The 19924-nt window shown below is 37.5% G+C and overlaps 1 protein-coding gene across 2 annotated transcripts in view; it reads right to left on the bottom strand.

The window, feature by feature from the left end:
• LOC147764232 (protocadherin-10-like) overlaps positions 1–10447 on the bottom strand; it is a 158798-nt gene extending 148351 nt beyond the window's left edge. The window contains exons 1-6 of one of the 2 annotated variants that reach the window (XR_015332068.1): positions 10186–10447; positions 9624–9776; positions 9128–9386; positions 8657–8826; positions 7374–8363; positions 3781–5615 (exon numbers count right to left, since the gene is read on the bottom strand). Coding sequence is in view for 1 of the 2 variants with exons in the window: in XM_087001846.1 (XP_086857972.1) it covers positions 5551–5615; positions 7374–8363; positions 8657–8826; positions 9128–9135 (1233 nt within the window). In the remaining variant the exon portion in view is untranslated. Of the gene's footprint in view, positions 1–2689; positions 5616–7373; positions 8364–8656; positions 8827–9127; positions 9387–9623; positions 9777–10185 lie in introns of those variants that run through there. The other variant, XM_087001846.1, reaches the window with a different exon arrangement.
• Positions 10448–19924: the final 9477 nt, after the last annotated feature.

The raw sequence follows: 19924 nt of genomic DNA, 5'->3' as shown, positions 1-19924 counted from the left end.
TGAACATGGCACAATATTTATATCTGTGTAACTTATTTACTTATCTGTCTTATGTAATTGTCATTAATAGTAATTATATATGTCATCAAACTGGCCTTAAACAGCCATGTAAACAGCTTTGTAACTGTGGTTTTAAGTTTAAACATATCCTTTTGTGTAACATGTTTATAGTATGTTTATGGTAAATTAATAATCTCACCAAAGTTTAAATCATTGCTTAGATAGAATATTTTACGAGTTATTTTACTACTAGTACGTATGTTCATTATATAAAGATTATTTTTTCATTCATAAATGGCTAGGCAACATAATACCAACTAGAGAAATGGTAATTCACTAACTGTATAGTATCGTCATTAGTATATCATATTGTACAAGGTCATGACAATCTATGTACCAGTACAGAAATAAATTGAATTGAATTGAAAAATACCTAGAGGGGTGGTCCCAATTGAGGCACATGTTGCTACTTATACCATGGGACGTCACGATAACCGTTGCATAGTGGGGGCCTCTTTGAAACCCCACAAACGAAATTTGTGCAAAATTGTTTGAAAATAACTTTTGCTGACTCGTCACATCATTATTTTTAGGATGATGAGTCTTATTTAATATTTCATATTTAAATTTTATCCCTAAGGCCATAACATTTAATGCAGGCAACAATTTGCTACATTGTTATTTTTGTAAAAATTATTAGGATAGTGAGTTTATATAATAAAAGCGGCCTTGTTTGGCCAAATCACGAACAATCGATAGTCTTTGTTGCTTTCTCTTTTGTTATGAATGGGACTATGCAAGTTTGTGGTACACGGGGATGGAGGAGACAAAAAAAGCTATATTCGGCTGAGAGGGCGACTGAAAGGGATTGAATTAGTAGCGTTGTCTTGAGTTGTTTTCTGCACAGTAGCCTACATATTAACAAAATTAATAATATATTTTCCGCGTTTCGTATGTATTCACGTTTTGTGATGAAAAAGAAGTACGTTGAGATGTTTGGGTGGATGCCGTAATGAGGTACACTCATGAGTAGTAGGCCTAGTTCAATGCACGTCCAATGAAGATTGACGTGGGTGGTATAAAAGGGAGGATACAGGTACTCTGTTTTTCTTCTGGGCTTGATGAAAACTGTTATAGTATATATACATGTACGTAAAGTTATAGTAGTTACGGTAAAAATGTAAATACAGTTTATTTGTTTAATAAAGAATCGGCGTCTAGCAACATCAGCTGGCTGTCGGTTCGATTTAATTTTGAAGAAAATATAGTGTATACCCAATAGTTTTCCGTACCTAGAGTTATCGTTAAATTACAATGGAAAGTTCCTCACCACACAGAAAGCCATAGCTGATCAGGGAAGTGAAGCAATGTTGGCAGTAAAAATATCAGTAGGGGGGCGTTCTCTTAAATGTAGAAACTGAACATTTTCTCTTTGATACATATGTGTTACCGAACCTGAACTATGGAAGCGAAGTCTGGGGATTTCGTAAATCGTCAGTAATACATCTGCAATATTGTAAATTGATCTTGGGAGTAAAACCCTCTTTACACTGGACGGCGACCATAAAACGTGCCAGGTTGCCGTTGGACGCTCAAAGAACACAGTGTGATCGCTTAGATCGCACACAGAACGTTCAAACATTGTTTATCGGTCAAGCAGGAGGCAGAAATATCTAAGAATGACAGCTACTAAACGTCGATGAAGGTACAGAGAACGTAACGAAGGGTTCGTAATGAACACTTGAACACCGTAGGTTGTGCAGGGGACGCACAGGGGAGGCAGGCGGGTAGCTCAATGGACGCTCAGGTCGCTCGCTGTTTTACCAGTAAAACCTACATTCGGTCGTTCAAAGAAGGCACGAGGGACGAAGAAGTATTTACACTGAGACATGATTTAATTGCTTTGGCGACAATTGAGATTCTTGACCACATTATTGATTGTAGAAGGGACGCAGAAGGGACGCCGTCCACTGTAAAGGGTACTTAATTTAAAGTAACAAAGCTGTGCCGTCTGCTGTTTATAATAAATTGAGGCGATTCCCACTAAAATACTATAGCATGATTATCAATGAGAAGTATTGTATTAGACTATTTAGAACTTTTTTTAAGTGGGATCTATGGCAATCTACCACTTTCAGTGAGTTTGCCATGTTGGGGTGTAGGGAATTAACAAGGGTTTTTCAAAAGGTATTCAAGGTTGAGCATTATAACGCAAGCAAAGGACAAGTTTTGCCTGCACTAAGTGAACTATTTATTTGATTTTTCAATCAACAACCACTTTCATTGTGTAACCTCGCTGAACAAGCAGCAGGTTATATGATATAAAAACATCCTGCATAGAGGAAAGACAAGTGGTTTTTACGCTTTTTGAAAAAAAATGACTTGGAAAAAGTTCATTATTAATAAATTTTAAAAAATTATACATGTCAGTTGGTCCCGTATATAACTGATAATAACGCATGAAACTAGAGGATCAGAGAGGCGATACCGCCTCTGGATATTGTACCATCAGCTGGAGTAAGCTCATTCGTATGGAAAACCGAAATAAAAAAGGGACACCACTAACAGTCTTGTGCTTGACAATCTCTATAAAATGCAATAAACTAGAATTCTCAAAATATGCAAAAAAAAAAAAAAAAAAAAAAAAAAAAAAAGCAATCAATATATATATATAAATATATAAACGCACTAAAGAATATGTAATTTATTTTCATATATGGAACTAGAGTATATAGTCAAAAATAACAGCATATTTTTCTCGACAAATAGACATCACTTTGAGAGCATTAGGGGAAGTTTAAATGCATAGTCCAAGAGTTAGGGCATCAAATACACCATGGGGGTCAACATCCTGAATTCACAGACACCATTAAATTTGTGCAGAGCAGTACACCAGCGGCGCATGGACATCACTATGTTGTCAATAGAGGCCTAAGGGATATTATCCCATTCCTCCTGGAGTGCTACTCCCAGTTGGCGAACATTCTCGAGAGCTGGAACATGATGGCTGAAAACTCTGATCCAGAACAATGTTCCACAGGTGTTTGTTGGGCGACATGGTGTCTCTCTACCAGTGTCTCTGAAGCATGTTCCCAGACGGCTGACAGTGGAATGATGCACATTCAGGCATGCTGCAAATTCTGTTACTGACAAGCCAGCATTGAGCATGCTGATGGCATGCTCCTTCATGGTTCCAGACATCTGTGGCATGTTGACAAGTGGCAGAAATACACATTTTGGTGTGTCCTTTTATTGCCCAGACGGTAGTGAGAGTATGTGTATTGGTCTTGCAGATTGACCTCTACTCCGTCATGCTCCATTAGTCTTATGGGTGTAAAAACTGAACCTTTGAGTATACTCACGGGGAGCAGCCAAGTGAAACCAGACCACTATAATTGATCAAAATAAATCCATCAGTTCACAAATAAACCATCAACCTGGGCATATTTCATGATTATCCATTTCAACTGACCATTTTAGTTTCTTGCGTTTATATTTTTGTTCAGTATATATATATAACTGTAAAAATGGTCCTATCAATTTTCGAACTGACCTGTATTTTCCTCACATTGATCATTCCTGTGATTTTCTAGACAAAAGACCTATTGGTTTTCCTCGAAATGTATTATCAGCGTTGCATATTTGCTGATAAAAAAGAAAACCAAGGGGCAACACTGGGCATATCTCTGCTAGTTTTGAGGATATGAGGGGCAAGAAAATATGCAAAGTTTAGTTCATGATGAAAAAGGTCAAAGGTCAATTTCAAGGTCACAGTATAACACTTCCTATTCAAGTTCAATAGTAACTATGGGCATTTCTTTGCCAATTTTGGAGATATAAAGGCCAGAAAACATGCAAAGTACAGTTCATCATAAAAAGGTCAATTTCAAGACCACAGTTAGATTGCCAGTATATGCTTTCCTACTTAAGTTCAATAGCAACTATGGGCCTACCTCTGTCAGTTTTCCCGAGATATAAGGGTGACAAAATTTGCAAGGTTCAATTCATGGTGAAAAGTAGGTCAAAGGTCAATTTCAAGGTCACAGTAAGATTGCCAGTATATGATTTCCTACTCAAGTTCAACAGGAACTATGGGCGTATCTCTGATAGTTTTAGAGATATAAGGTCTGGTAAATTTGCAAAGTTTAGTTCATGGTGAAAATTAGGTCAAAGGTCAATTTCAGGATCACAGTAAATTGCCAGTATATGACTTCCTATTCAAGTTCAATAGTACCTATGGGCGAATCTTTGCCAGTTTTGGAGATATAAAGATAAAAAAATTTGCAAAGTGCAGTTCATCATGGAAAGTAGGTCAAAGGTCAATTTCAAGGTCACAGTCAGGTTACCAGTATACGATTTCCTATTCAAGTTCAATAGTAACTATGGCGTATCTGTGCTAATTTTGGAGTATTTCACATTTTATTTTCACCACTGAATATCGGATATTGAACTTTTTGATATAATGCAACGCCTAAGCCAAATCAAAAAAGGAAAAATGGACACCACCTTCTGTGTTGCACTTGATAAGCTCTACAAAATGCAAAAAACAAGAGGTCTCTAGCATTAACGGTTCCAGAATTACAGAAAGTTTTCAGTTTCGGCATCTAATGGCCGCTACTCCCATAAAAATGCACTGATTGACCCCAAACTCAAAAAGATGAAAGATGACCCAAAGGGTAACAACTACCCATAATATTATAGGTTAGATCTGTGTAGTTTCTGAAAATCAGCAGAAATAAAAAGATTTTTAGAAAATTTTGGCCAGTTTGACCTTGAAATAAAGGTCAAAAGTCAAATCCAAGGGCATATCTGGAATCTTCACATATGACTTTCGGTCAGACTTCTGTAGTAATTTTTTACATAATTCCTTCGATTTGGGAGATATTTGGCATTGAATTTTCAAAAATTTTGACAAGGGTGTGTTTCAACGAGCATCATGCCCAGGCCAATGGACTGACTGAGACAAAAAGAACAGGGGGTTCAAGTTGAGGTTATATGTGACCTAAATCCAAGAGAAGGGGACATGGGTCCTTGCAGTCTAGGAGGAGAAGCGGTAACGGTGACTTGTATCCGGCGCCAGTACGCAGAGCCGGCGGAGCCGTACGAGACGGGTTGGGACTAAATCCATGAGTACTGCCAGCGTACATGCTGGTGGTACTAATTATTCTTGTTGTTCCGTGATCCAACCATATCACAATGCAGCAAGCCGCCAATAAACTAGCAGTGTTTCTTATTCAATATATTATGATCAACTAATAATCAGAATAATTCCTAATTTTGACTGCCATTAATTTCTCGGGATTAAGATGGCATGTGTATTACATATTCAAAAGATCAATGACCTTTTTCATCGCTAGTTTTGTTAAACTTAAGTTGATATTTGAAACCTTTCTGGTAATTTTAATCATTTGTTGTTCTTTTTTGTCACAGTTTTATTATCTTGAAGCACCGCAACAATCAAAACGTACACTTTATTTCCAAATAATCTTTTTTAGTTTTCTTGGATCTGCGCATCTAACATTCATATGTCAAAATCAAAGCCGGCACAGATCAGATATCGGCCTTGAAGCCCACCGTCTGGTACCAGGGTTCTTGTGGGGACTTTACCACAGTCGCTGAAATAAAGAGAATATAATTTGTTTACTTGCGGTAATTTTTTTCTATACATCATCCTCAGTTTACCTTCTTTGTTTCTTTCATTTTTTGGTCATTTTACTTTTTTTCTCATCTTGGCGTGTTCCCATGACACATTAATTGTAAATTTACATATATAAGTTCAGAAAACATACAGGCACTGCACGTACACACACTGGACAATAGAAGTGTCAACCCTACTGAACCAATACTATGGGGGAGATAAATGACTGTGGAATGATATGCTCCTGGTATCATTTTATTAACATCAAATTTCACAAAAAATCATAAAATGAGAACAAAATATACATTCTACCAAAATATGCAGTTCAAGTCCAAAATTAGTACTTAGTGGCATAGCCACGTGACCTACTAATAGGTGCCAGTCTACGAGGCAAGGATTTGTATAATTGTCTGATGCCTTCAGGGCTTATGCTGGCCCAAGCATGAAACACTGAAAATAACAGAGTTTCTCTGCTGGTTAGACGGGCATTTGTCAAAAGTTTTGACATATCATACCACACATTTTCTATTATGTTTGCATCCAGACTCTGGGCAGGCCACATCACCCAGCGAATGTCCTGTTGGTCAAACCAATCACAAACTGCTCTGGTCCTGTGACAAGGGGCATTGTCATCCTGGTGAACAAATGGATAATTCCTGTCACCAAATATGTTAGTAATAGATGGTAGCAAGCCTGACTCCAAAACATCGATATATTTCTAGTGATTCATGTTTCCATCAACCGCTATCAATTCGCCCACGCCATGGATGCTGATGCAACCCCACACCGTGATGAATATGCTGCTCCGGGTTCGAAAATTCAGTGCATGTGGTTCAAATGCTTTACCAGCAGTTCCCCAGCATCTTACCCATCTGTCATCAGATGTCAGACCAAAGCGACACTCATGAGAAAAAATATATAGGACCAACTGTCATGGACTGTCCAGTTCCAGATCCTGTTGACCCTAGTTCACTCTACGTTGCCTGTTTTATAACGATATAAGAGTTTTCAGTCTTGCTACCCTACTGTACACTCTATGAGCATGTAACCGACGCCTTGCAATTTTCACAGACACATTCTTATGTGTGAAATTGTTCCACTGTGCTGTCAACTGACAAGCAGTGTCGAACTTTGACAACCTGGACTTAAAAATCAGTCGTCGGTCTTCACGGCCAGTATTTTTTCTTGGACGACCCATCAGAGGCAATTTGTCTCTTGTTCCAGTGTTTCTATACCGAGACCATGCAGACCCTCTGCACGGTTCTGACTGAACAATTCAATTGTATCAATATTCTGACATTGCTTATATTCCGCCTCTTCATGATAATAACTTGCACCTATAACTGTTAGATAATTGCCTGTATCTTGCCATATTGGAGGAAGACAGGAATAACATTCGCTGTACATGTACAAGACCAACAATACAATTCCATGGTATAGCGGTTTTATACTCATTAGTCACATTATAAGTAGACCAGGCATTATAAGTACCCAAGATCTGCCTACTTTTATTACTCTGAGTTAGGGGGTGACACTTCTATTGTCCAGTGTGTGTATAACTAAGGACTTCGGGTCATTTGATAAACGTATTAAAATAAAAGTACTCTATTAGCCTATACATCACCAGGCGTGGAAATTACTAACTTCTTATCAGGTGTTTGTGTTCGTTAAGATAAAAGCGGGATTCAATTCATACGTGTCAATTTGGTCATTGTTTTGAGCTACTGTAACATACCTTGTGTTGTCGTCGTCTTCGGCGTTGGTATTGTCTCACCACTTGTCACTTTACCCAGGGTGCCCGTAGTTGAAGAACTCCCAAGGGTCGTGGAAACCGGTGCTTCGGTGTTAGACGTAGGGTTCACAACGACTGTATCATTTCGTTCCTCAACAAGGTGTCCGTAGACAGAAATAACAACAGGCAAGATGGCGGACTTTGGTGGTTCTCCTCCATCCTCCGCCAAAATGGTAAGGTCATATCGATACTGGGCTGGGTAACGCACGACGATCAGCTCTCTGGTGTCTTCATTGACAGCTAATACAGCATCAGGGTTGCTCTCGTTGGTTATATAGTGTCGAACCGTTCCGTTCGACCCACTGTCTTTGTCTGTGGCCAGGAACCCTCCTACTGTGCGTCCTAGCTCGCCGCTGGCATTCACTGGAATATCTGGGAAACCAACCAACTGGAAAAGTGGTGCGTTGTCGTTGACGTCTTGGACAATGATGGCGACCTTGGTGGCAGCACTCTTGGGCGGCACGCCCTTGTCAGATGCCACTACTGTCATAATGAACTCCTGCGGAAGACTGTCGTAGTCCAGTTTGGCTACCACTGATAACTGTCCCTGACTGTCCATGTTGAAGAACTGCTCCGCTCTGTTGCTCCCAGAGAAAGTATACTCTAGTTTGCCATTTCGCCCTGTATCTAAATCTGTCGCGTTAATCATGGTAATGTTCTCTTGAGACACGATGATAGTCCCTGGTGGGGCATTCTCCGGCACAGTGCCATTGTACCAGTTGTATGTAAACACTGGGCTGTGATAGTTAGAACCAATTCTAATAGAACAGTCAACGCCGTCGTATTCATCCAGACACTCGCACTGATTAGGTGAGAGGCAACTTCCATTACCAGAGCAGTTGGCCACATCACTGCAGACGGGCTCGTCACAGCGTTCACCCAGCCAGCCGGGAGAACACAAGCACATGTCCAATGATACACACTGTCCATTGCCTGTATAGAGGAAAGACAAACACAAGTATGTCACATAGCGTAATAGGGAAAGCAACAAATGTAATCGTTGCAGAGCTAACACATAAGGCTTAAGACTTTGTTTTAAACTAGTTTCTTCCGCGCTAAGGCAATGCAATCGTGTGCAAACTCCCAATGAATGCATTACTGGCAGTTATCTTCTGGTCAAGTGGATGTTTTAACGCTTTCTATTTGAAAATAAACAGGTAAGACGCACAGTTAGAATAAATATACAATCATGTATTATGACATTTATTCAGGCAAAGAGTGTTTACCAGAGCAGTATCCAAGAGCTTCACATGAGAAATTAGAGCAGTCAATTCCCCCGAAGCCTGGGTCACAGTTACAGAGGTTGGGCTCCAAACACGCACCCTGTCCTGAACAGTTGTTTACGGCAGAACATGAGACAGTGTCACATGTGTCGCCACGGTAGCCCTCAAAACACCTGTTACAAATATCATTTTAGAAGGGAGAAAATAAAATCATAAATGCATGTGCTGTTTTCCCCCGTCTGAAATTCTCTAAATTTGTCATACGGCCAGTTGTAAAAATTATAATAACAATTTTAATATCATCTTATTTTAAGTGTCATAAATAGACCCAGCCCATACTTTGATCTTACATATATTTTAAAAACAGTTGTTACGTGTCACTTACGTAGACAATTGCTGTGGGATTGCTGTTATTAAGATATATATAACCAAACGCCTGCCACCTCTAAATGAAGGTAACGAAAAGTACCATACCTGCACATAACAGCTGTATCATTCCCTTCAAAGGAAGTGCATATACCGTGGTCATTACAGCCATTAAACGATGTGCAATTCTTCACCGTGGTACAGTTTTCACCATGGTAACCGTCATAACACGTGCACGTGTGAGGTGACGTACACACCCTGTGTAGGGAGCAGTCATTATTTGAAGAACAGTCTGGCAGAGCACAGCTGTCTCCTTGCCAACCATTGTCACAACTGCATACATCGTATCCTTTACACTGACCGTGGCCTGGAAAGTTACATGCTTCAACATTCTTCTAACTGAACTACTGATGACAACGCATATAACAGTTATGTATACTAGCATATTGTATAGCACTGCTTTATTCTATCGCATATTGTTTCATGTCAAATTATACAAAAACGTGTAGTATTTTTTGTTTTGGTGTACTTTCTCAAATGCATCCCCTTTATCATATCATTCACGTAAAAACAAACGTAAAAATCTCTCACATGAACAACACACCTGAGCACGCCGCCAGACGTTCACAAGAAAACTCGGTGCAATTTGGCCCCGCCCATCCGCTGTCACATTTGCATACGTCAAAGTCCACGCAGACCCCGTGACTGGAGCAGTCAGACACGTTGAAACAAGTTGCAACGATGCTACAGTCACTACCTAAATATACAGAATTGAAGACGTGCGTAAATTAGTGTCCGTGTTTTTTTTGCCCAGAAACTTCGTACATTAATTTATATACAGGTAGGGTGCATTCCCAATAAACCTTTTTAACTTCGATCGATCCAACTGCGCAGGGACTGAATGCAATAACATATACTAAATGACAAGCCTCCTCGAGCCTCCTCGGGTGATTAAGCTTAGTGTGCGCTCAGCTTCTGGAAGATTTTGCCCTTTGCCTTAAAAGCACACGAAAGTTAATCCTTATTGCATACCCACAAATCCTGTTAGACAGCGACACCTGTTGGTCCTGTAACACATACCCTGGTCCTCAATTCATACCCACAAATCCTGGTAGAGAGAAGCACCTGTTGGTCCTGTAACACACACCGTGGTCCTCAATACATACCCACAAATCCTGGTAGACAGCGACACCTGTTGGTCCTGTAACACACACCGTGGTCCTCAATACATACCCACAAATCCTGGTAGACAGCGACACCTGTTGGTCCTGTAACACACACCGTGGTCCTCAATACATACCCACAAATCCTGGTAGACAGCGACACCTGTTGGTCCTGTAACACACACTGTGGCCCTCAATATATACCCACAAATCCTGGTAGACAGTGACACCTGTTGCTCTTGTAACACACACCGTGGCCCTCAATACATACCCACAAATCCTGGTAGACAGTGACACCTGTTGCTCTTGTAACACACACCGTGGTCCTCGTCAGTGCAGTTATTAACATACAGACACGTTGCTGGAATAGAGTACGGTGTTGAAGTTATTAGTATATTTTAGGAAATTAAGTAATGTGCGGTATGGCACTTTACGGTATACATGCACATTACACCTATTCCTCTCTACACTTACTCATATTATAGCGTTACTCATGCGTTGCTGATGCCATGCTTTGGAGCTTTCTATCAAAAACAATATTACCAGCTACAGAAAAAATATTGAATGCAAAAATGGGTAAATATTTGGGCAATTTAATTTTTGCATTGGGAGAAATTAAGCTCATCTTTCCAAATATCTGCTTTTATTGATGCACAGAGTAAGACTTTTCATGGATATCACTGCCCTCCTTGAAAGTTGTTCAGTCCACACCACATATACCATGTTTAATGATATATTAAATTCCAAAGAATTGCCCATATATGAAAATCATATTTAAAAACATAATCCTACATAGTAAGCTTAACTACTGTAATAATCTGAGATAAGCTGATCAGTTGACAGTGTCTACTGCATTAAACAGTTTACATTGATAATAAAAATGGTTATAATTGAGCAGAGTAGGCCTTCAATATTACGTCATTTAAACTAATAGGTACAGAAATAGATTCACATTCACAGGCATGCCAACAAGATTGAAGCCAATATTCACCCTAAAACCTTTATCATATTTGGCAGAACATAAAGGGGTGGTGATTGTATCCAGTTCCAATCCCTGGTCAGTCAGCAGTTTTTTGGGGGCACCCATTCTGAGAAAAAAGAAAACATCACTTTAACTTAACAACAAAAATATAGGTTAAACAAAAAACATTTTTGTATGAAGCGTATATTTGTCTAGAGACAGGTGTGATGGGTATTAACTTAATAAAGTTTAAAACCACCCATTAACCTAATTTCATTTATTTCCATCTTTACTACCTTCCACAGATTTCCAGTCCATGAGACAAATATGTGATTCATGCAAAAAAATTCCATTACTTAAAATAGTTAAATGTTAATAATTTTGTCAAATCTTGTCCAGTGTCTCTGAAATTTGCACAAATGTTGCTTAACAATAATAAAAATCTGTGATCAGCTGATCAGTTGTCTGTGTCTTTTTTTAAGTGTCAAGTTTATTGGAAATTGATAATCAGAAGAGTGAGAATTAACCAAAACAAATATTTCAATATTGCAATGTATTGTTTACTCACAAAGAAAACAGCAAATATGATGATTTGAGTTTGCTTGTGTAGGAGATTGCAAATTACCTATAACTGTCATTTGGAAAACAATATAAACCCATACAAGACCTCTCCTTACTATTAATGCCAGATGCAGATTACTCCTTACAATGGGTTTCTGGAATGGGTTGCTGTTAGCACAATATTTGACAATGTCCTAAATCTTGCCACATATCATGTATTGTACACATGGATAAGACATAGTGCTGCTCATGATGGTATCTTTCACTGCCTGCTAATTCATTGTAAGGGAACTCTGGAAAAAGAACAATATAACTGAAAAAACTGAAAATCACTTTGAAAAGCTGGCAAATCCCTCGTTAATAATTTTGTCAAATCTAGTACGTTTCTGAAAATTGTACATTTTAAGCTTAACTACTGTAATAATCTGAGATAAGCTGATCAGTCGTCTGTGTCTAATGAAAAGTGTTTTTTGGTACACTATATTTGGGAAAACTGAAAATTACACTGAAAAGACCGGCAAATCCCATTACTTAAAATAGTTAAATGTTAATAATTTTGTCAAATCAAGTCCAGTGTTTCTGAAAATTGTACATATTAAGTTTAACAACTGTAATATTTTGATATAAGCTAATCAGTCAACTGTGTCTAATTAATGAAAAGTGTTTTTTGGGACACTATATTTGGAAAAACTGAAAATTACACTGAAATTAAGACTGGCAAATTCAATTACTTAAAATAGTTAAACAACAATAATTTTGTCAAATCTTGTCCAATATTTCTGAAATTTGAATAAATGATGCTTAACAACAATAAAAATCTGTGACAAACTGATCAGTTGTCTGTGTCCTTTTTTAAGTGTCAAATTTATTGGAAATTGATAACCAGAAGAGTGAGAGTTAACCAAAACAAATATTTCAATATTGCAATGTATTATTTACTCTAAAAGAAAACAGCAAATGTTATGATTTGAGTTTGTTTGTGTAGGAGCTAGCAAATTACCTATTAATTGTTATCAGGAAAACAATATATACCCATACAAGACTTCTCCTTACTATCAATGCCAGATGCAGATTACTCCTTACAATGGGTTTCTGGAATGGGTTGCTGTTAGCACAATATTTGACAATGTCCTAAATCTTGCCACATATCATATATTGTACACATGGATAAGACATACAGGGTAGTGCTGCTCTTGGTGCTGTCTTTTACTGCCTGTTTTTTCATGGGAAGGGTACTCTGGAAAAAGAACAATATTTGAAAAAACTGACAATTACACTGAAAAGACTGGAAAATCCCATTACTTAAAATAGTTAAACGTTAATAAATTTGTCAAATTGTGTCCAATGTTTCTGAAATTTGTACAAATGATGCTTAACAACAATAAAAATCTGTGACAAACTGATCAGTTGTCTGTGTCCTTTTTTAGGTGTCAAATTTATTGGAAATTGATAACCAGAAGAGTGAGAGTTAACAGAAACAAGTATTTCAATATTGCAATGTATTATTTACTCTCAAAGAAAACAGCAAATGTGATGATTTGAGGTTGTTTGTGTAGGAGGTTGCAAATTACCTATAACTGTCATATGCAAAACAACATAAACCCATACAAGGCTTCTCCTTACTATCAATGCCAGATGCAGATTACTCCTTACAATGGGCTTCTGGAATGGGTTGCTGTTAGCGCAATATTTGACAATGTCCTAAATCTTGCCACATATCATGTATTGTACACATGGATAAGGCATAGTGCTGCTCTTAATGCTGTCTTTTACTGCCTGCTTTTTCATGGTAAGGGTACTCAGGAAAAAGAACAATATAACTGAAACAAGGCAGCAAAGCTGTCAAATGTACAGACAAAAAGCAGGAAATAACAAAAAAGGCTACTGTCAATTCTGATGCAAAAGTACATTATGTTAAACTGCAAATTCAACATCAAATTTTAATTATGCTCAACAGGTAATACCAATGTAAGTAAAATGTGTAACAAGCATAAGGCTTCAGGCCCATGTGAGTTCAAGTTCACACTTTGAAAATGTATAACTTCCAGAAAAAGAAGTCAATTAGACTGCTTTTCCAACTCAGGCTGCATTTTAGTCCTGTATTTCTTTTTTGAAAGTTTGGCAATCATAAAAACATGGTTTTCCCATAATGGTCATCATGGCAGCAGCACCCTAAATTGTGTTTTCTTCTATTCTGATGCAATATTACATAATGGTTAACAGCATAATGACAGTCAATTTTTAATAATAAAATATACGTATCATGGATTTTCAGAAAATGTGACTAGCATGGGTCTTCAAGCCTGTGGAACTTCAAAGTCACACCTTGAAAATGCCAATATGTGAAAAATTAAATTTTCACAAAACGACCGTTTAACTGGCAGATTGCATTGCCTACTGAAGCTATATTTTAGTCCCATGTTTCTTTCCTGTAAGTTTGAGAACAGTAAGTGGCATGGTTTTTCTTAAATGGTCATCATGGGAGCAGTGCCCAAAATAGTTTTTTTTCAAATTTTGATGCAATATTACATAATGTTTAACAACATAATGACCATTAATTTTTAATAATAACATATTAGTATCATGGATATTCAGATAATTTGACTAGCAAAGGTCTTCAGGCCCATGGAACTTCAATGTCACAACTTGAAAATGCCAAAATGTAATTTTTTCATTTTTAACAATTTTTAACATAAAACAAAATAAACAGTTTACTACCATTTTTATATGATCAACTAAAAAAATTGATGAGATGGGAAAAATATCAATAGAGCAGTGTTAAATGTTCAATTTCTTCCATTCTGAGATTCTGAACATAGTGAATGATTGAATCTGACAAACTGCAAAGATATGAGTTTATTTCCATTTTTGAAACTTTATAACATAATACACGATAACAAGTTTACCATAATTTTTACAAAATCAACTAACAATGTTGTAAAGATGCAGGATATGTCAAACAAACACTTTTATGTATCTTATTAATTAAATAATGAAACTGTTAACATGCCTAAGAATTGAATCTGAGGAAATGTGAAAAAACAGCATAACTTCTAAAATAATGGCCCGATTATGCTGATTTTTTAACTCAACCTGCGTTTTAGCAGGATTGACCACTACTGTGAGTTTAATAACAATTGGCCCATCTGTTTTTCTTATATTGTGTTTACAGTGTTGCATATATGCTGAAAAGTGAAAAAAAAAGCATAATTACTAAAATAGTGGCCCGATCATGCCGATTTTCGAACTTGACCTCCATTTATAAATATTCATAAGCTCTGAAAATATAAAGCCAAAAAGTAAAACTGCCTTCCACTTATCCTGTTTACAATGAAAGTGCTTGCAGCACCGGCAACGGCGATGTCGGCAACGACAGATGCAGGTGATGGCAATATGTACAGACACATCTATATATATATATATTTTCTATACAGTTTGAGAGCAATAAGTGACATGGTTTTTCTTAAATGGTCATCATGGGAGCAGTGCCCAAAATAGTTTTTTTTTTTCAAATTGATTACTCCTGTGAGTTTCATGACAACAGGCTTAACGGTTTTCCTTAAAATGCAATCCGCCTTCATCCTGAGTAAATATAAATATCTGAGATCATTTTTCTTTCAGGACAGCGATCCGCCTTCATCCTGATTACATATAAATATCTGAGATCATTTTTCTTTCAGGACAGTGATCCGCCTTCATCCTGAGTAAATATAAAATATCTCATATCACTTTTTTCAGGACAGCGATCTGCCTTCATCCTGAGTACATACAAATTTTCTGAGATTACTTTTCTTTCAGGACAGCGATCCGCCTTCATCCTGAGTACATACAAATTTTCTCAGATTACTTTTCTTTCAGGACAGCGATCCGCCTTCATCCTAAGTAAGGCCACACTTTTTTATTTTTATGGATGACATCCTCTGGGGACCCCGAAATCGGTGCGAGAGGGCGAAAAAAAAAAAAAAACAGTCCAAAAAAAAAAAAAAATGCTGCTTAAGTAAAGGAATGCTGTCAGTACACAGCTGGAAACACCAATTTACCACAGAAACACGTATCAAACTAACAATATGTCTTTATCCATGCTCTCAAAATATTAAAGTATTGTGAATACTTCGCAATAAGGTAAAAAAAAAAAGTCATGAATAGGGTGTGACTGGTGTCTTTGTTGCGCTGTATTGCCGTGTATTGCGCATTTCGGTCACACCGTCTATAGGTATGAATAGACGGGCCCGTAGCCAGGGGGTTAGAAAGAACCACCCCTTTTGCTGGGAAAAGGTCCACTCTGGGTAAAATTTGATCTAGATACATTAAGTTTTTATGGAAAATGGTCCACTTTTTCAAAAAAAGAACCCCCCCTCCTTTTGAAATTGCTGGCTACGGGCCTAATAGGCATGCTGCATATTAACCAATCTATTTAAGGTTATTTCATGCATTTTGTTAACATTTGAAAACAAATATCAAACAAACAGCATGTCTTTATTTGTACTCTCAGAATATTAAAGCATTATGAACAATACACAGAAATGATGCAAAGATATGCTTATACTACCAATTCTATAAAAGGTCATTTCGGTCGATGCCATTTGGTCTACTTCGACTCACATGAAGCAGCCAAACTGTCGGGTGGCCTGACCGACCTACAGCCCACCAAAAACATGACCCCCTGTCGACCCTTTTTTTTTTTCGCTACAAAAAAACCTGATATGTGTTGCTTTGGACAGAATATCACTGAAATTTTCCGGGCGATAATTGCTGGCCGCCGCCAGCCTTTCGCATAATTGTAAAAAAGTGGATATCTCCATGCCTAATATCAATGGCATAACAACCCAAAACGACGGCCCCGTTCTCTTTATGACTTTATATAATTAATTGTCCTGTAATTTGAAAGTAATCCCAGAGATGAATTTGATGGCAAAGCGGCCATATTTCCACGTGGCAGTAATACGCATGCGCAGAAAGCACATTTTCCGGCAAATTGAATAACGACGTTTGCGACAACCGACTTCGATGGGGGGGGGGGGTGATTTTTTTTTTTTTTGGGAGAACGGACGAAAATCGGTGCGCGCGCAGGATGTCATCCATAAAAATAAAAAAGTGTGGCCTAAATATAAAATATCTCATGTCATTTTTTTCAGGACAGCGATCCGCCTTCATCCTGAATAAATATAAAATATCTCAGATTATTTTTTTTTTCAAGACAGTGATCCACCTTCATCCTGATTGAACTGTCTCTTTAATAGATAATATTTTAAGTAAGCTGGTTGTCTGATTGTTCTCTTTGGTCTGGTGGAAATTGGTTCTTCAATAAGATCACTGTTTCACTTGCTGTGGCATCTCACCGACTGAATTTTCTATATTTGCTTCACATCATTCTCTTGGTCTTTGACCAAGTCGGATAACTTTTCTCTGAATTTCTTTTCAGATTATTTTTTCTCCTCAAGACAGTGATCAGCCTTCATCCTTATTACATATAAATGTCTGAGATTATTTTTCCTTCAGGACAGCGATCCGCCTTCATCCTGAGTACATACAAATTATTTCAGCTAGATTACTTTTCTTTCAGGACAGCGATCCGCCTTCATCCTGATTACATATAAATATCTCAGATTACTTTTCTTTCAGGACAGTGATCCGCCTTCATCCTGAGTAAATATAAAATATCTCATATCACTTTTTTTCAGGACAGCGATCCGCCTTCATCCTGATTACATATAAATATCTGAGATTATTTTCTTTCAGGACAGCGATCCGCCTTCATCCTGAGGAAATATAAAATATCTCATATCACTTTTTTCAGGACAGCGATCCGCCTTCATCCTAATTACATACAAATTATTTCAGATAACTATTCTTTCAGAACAGCGATCCGCCTTCATCCTGAGTACATACAAATTATTTCAGATTACTTTTCTTTCAGGACAGCGATCCGCCTTCATCCTGATTACATATAAATATCTAAGGTTATATTTCTTTTAGTACAGCAATCCGCCTTCATCCTGATTACATACAAATTATTTCAGATTACTTTTTCTTCAGGACAGCGATCCGCCTTCATCCTGATTACATATAAATATCTGAGATTATTTTTCTTTCAGGACAGCGATCCGCCTTCATCCTGAGTACATACAAATTTTCTCAGATTACTTTTCTTTCAGGACAGCGATCCGCCTTCATGCTAAGTAAATATAAAATATCTCATGTCATTTTTTTCAGGACAGCGATCCGCCTTCATCCTGAATAAATATAAAATATCTCAGATTATTTTTTTTTCAAGACAGCGATCCACCTTCATCCTGATTGAACTGTCTCTTTAATAGATAATCTTTTAAGTAAGCTGGTTGTCTGATTGTTCTCTTTGGTCTGGTGGAAATTGGTTCTTCAATATGATCACTGTTTCACTTGCTGTGGCATCTCACCGACTGAATTTTCTATATTTGCTTCACATCATTCTCTTGGTCTTTGTTTTCCCTAGAAGTCCAACTTTGTGACCAAGTCGGATTACTTTTCTCTGAATTTCTTTTCCGATTATTTTTTCTCCTCAAGACAGCGATCAGCCTTCATCCTTATTACATATAAATATCTGAGATTATTTTTCCTTCAGGACAGCGATCCGCCTTCATCCTGAGTACATACAAATTATTTCAGATTACTTTTCTTTCAGGACAGCGATCCGCCTTCATCCTGATTACATATAAATATCTCAGATTACTTTTCTTTCAGGACAGTGATCCGCCTTCATCCTGAGTAAATATAAAATATCTCATATCACTTTTTTCAGGACAGCGATCCGCCTTCATCCTGAGTACATACAAATTATTTCAGATTACTTTCCTTTCAGGACAGCGATCCGCCTTTATCCTGATTACATATAAATATCTGAGATTATTTTTCTTTCAGGACAGAGATCCGCCTTCATCCTGAGGAAATATAAAATATCTCATATCACTTTTTTCAGGACAGCGATCCGCCTTCATCCTGATTACATACAAATTATTTCAGATTACTTTTCTTTCAGGACAGCAATCCGCCTTCATCCTGATTACATATAAATATCTCAGATTACTTTTCTTTCAGGACAGCGATCCGCCTTCATCCTGAGTAAATATAAAATATCTTATATCACTTTTTTCAGGACAGCGATCCGCCTTCATCCTGATTACATATAAATATCTGACATTATTTTTCTTTCAGGACAGCGATCCGCCTTCATCCTGAGTACATACAAATTTTCTCAGATAACTTTTCTTACAGGACAGCGATCCGCCTTCATCCTAAGTAAATATAAAATATCTCATGTCATTTTTTTCAGGACAGCGATCTGCCTTCATCCTGATTACATATAAATATCTAAGGTTATATTTCTTTTAGTACAGCAATCCGCCTTCATCCTGATTACATACAAATTATTTCAGATTACTTTTCTTTCAGGACAGCGATCCACCTTCATCCTGATTGAACTGTCTCTTTAATAGAAAATCTTTTAAGTAAGCTGGTTGTCTGATTGTTCTCTTTGGTCTGGTGTAAATTGGTTCTTCCTGATCACTGTTTCACTTGCTGTGGCATGTTATCAACTGAATTTTCTGTATTTGCTTCACATCATTCTCTTGGTCTTTGTTTTCCCTAGATGTCCAACTTTGTGACCAAGTCGGATAACTTTTCTCTGAATTTCTTCTCAGATTATTTTTTTCTCCTCAAGACAGCAATCTGCCTTCATCCTGATTACATATAAATATCTGAGATTATTTTTCTTTCAGGACAGTGATCCGCCTTCATCCTGAGTAAATATAAAATATCTCATATCACTTTTTTCAGGACAGCGATCCGCCTTCATCCTGATTACATATAAATATCTGAGATCATTTTTCTTTCAGGACAGCGATCCGCCTTCATCCTGATTACATATAAATATCTGAGATCATTTTTCTTTCAGGACAGTGATCCGCCTTCATCCTGAGTAAATATAAAATATCTCGTATCACTTTTTTCAGGACAGCGATCTGCCTTCATCCTGAGTACATACAAATTTTCTGAGATTACTTTTCTTTCAGGACAGCGATCCGCCTTCATCCTGATTACATATAAATATCTGAGATCATTTTTCTTTCAGGACAGCGATCCGCCTTCATCCTGATTACATATAAATATCTGAGATTATTTTTCTTTCAGGACAGCGATCTGCCTTCATCCTGATTACATATAAATATCTGAGATCATTTTTCT

Source organism: Lingula anatina, chromosome 1 (assembly GCF_051362555.1).
Source record: "Lingula anatina isolate TDL-2025a chromosome 1, LinAna3.0, whole genome shotgun sequence".
NCBI classification, from domain to species: domain Eukaryota; kingdom Metazoa; phylum Brachiopoda; class Lingulata; order Lingulida; family Lingulidae; genus Lingula; species Lingula anatina.
The sequence above is the reverse complement of the archived record's forward strand: the minus strand, read 5'-3'. Positions and strand labels throughout refer to the sequence as shown.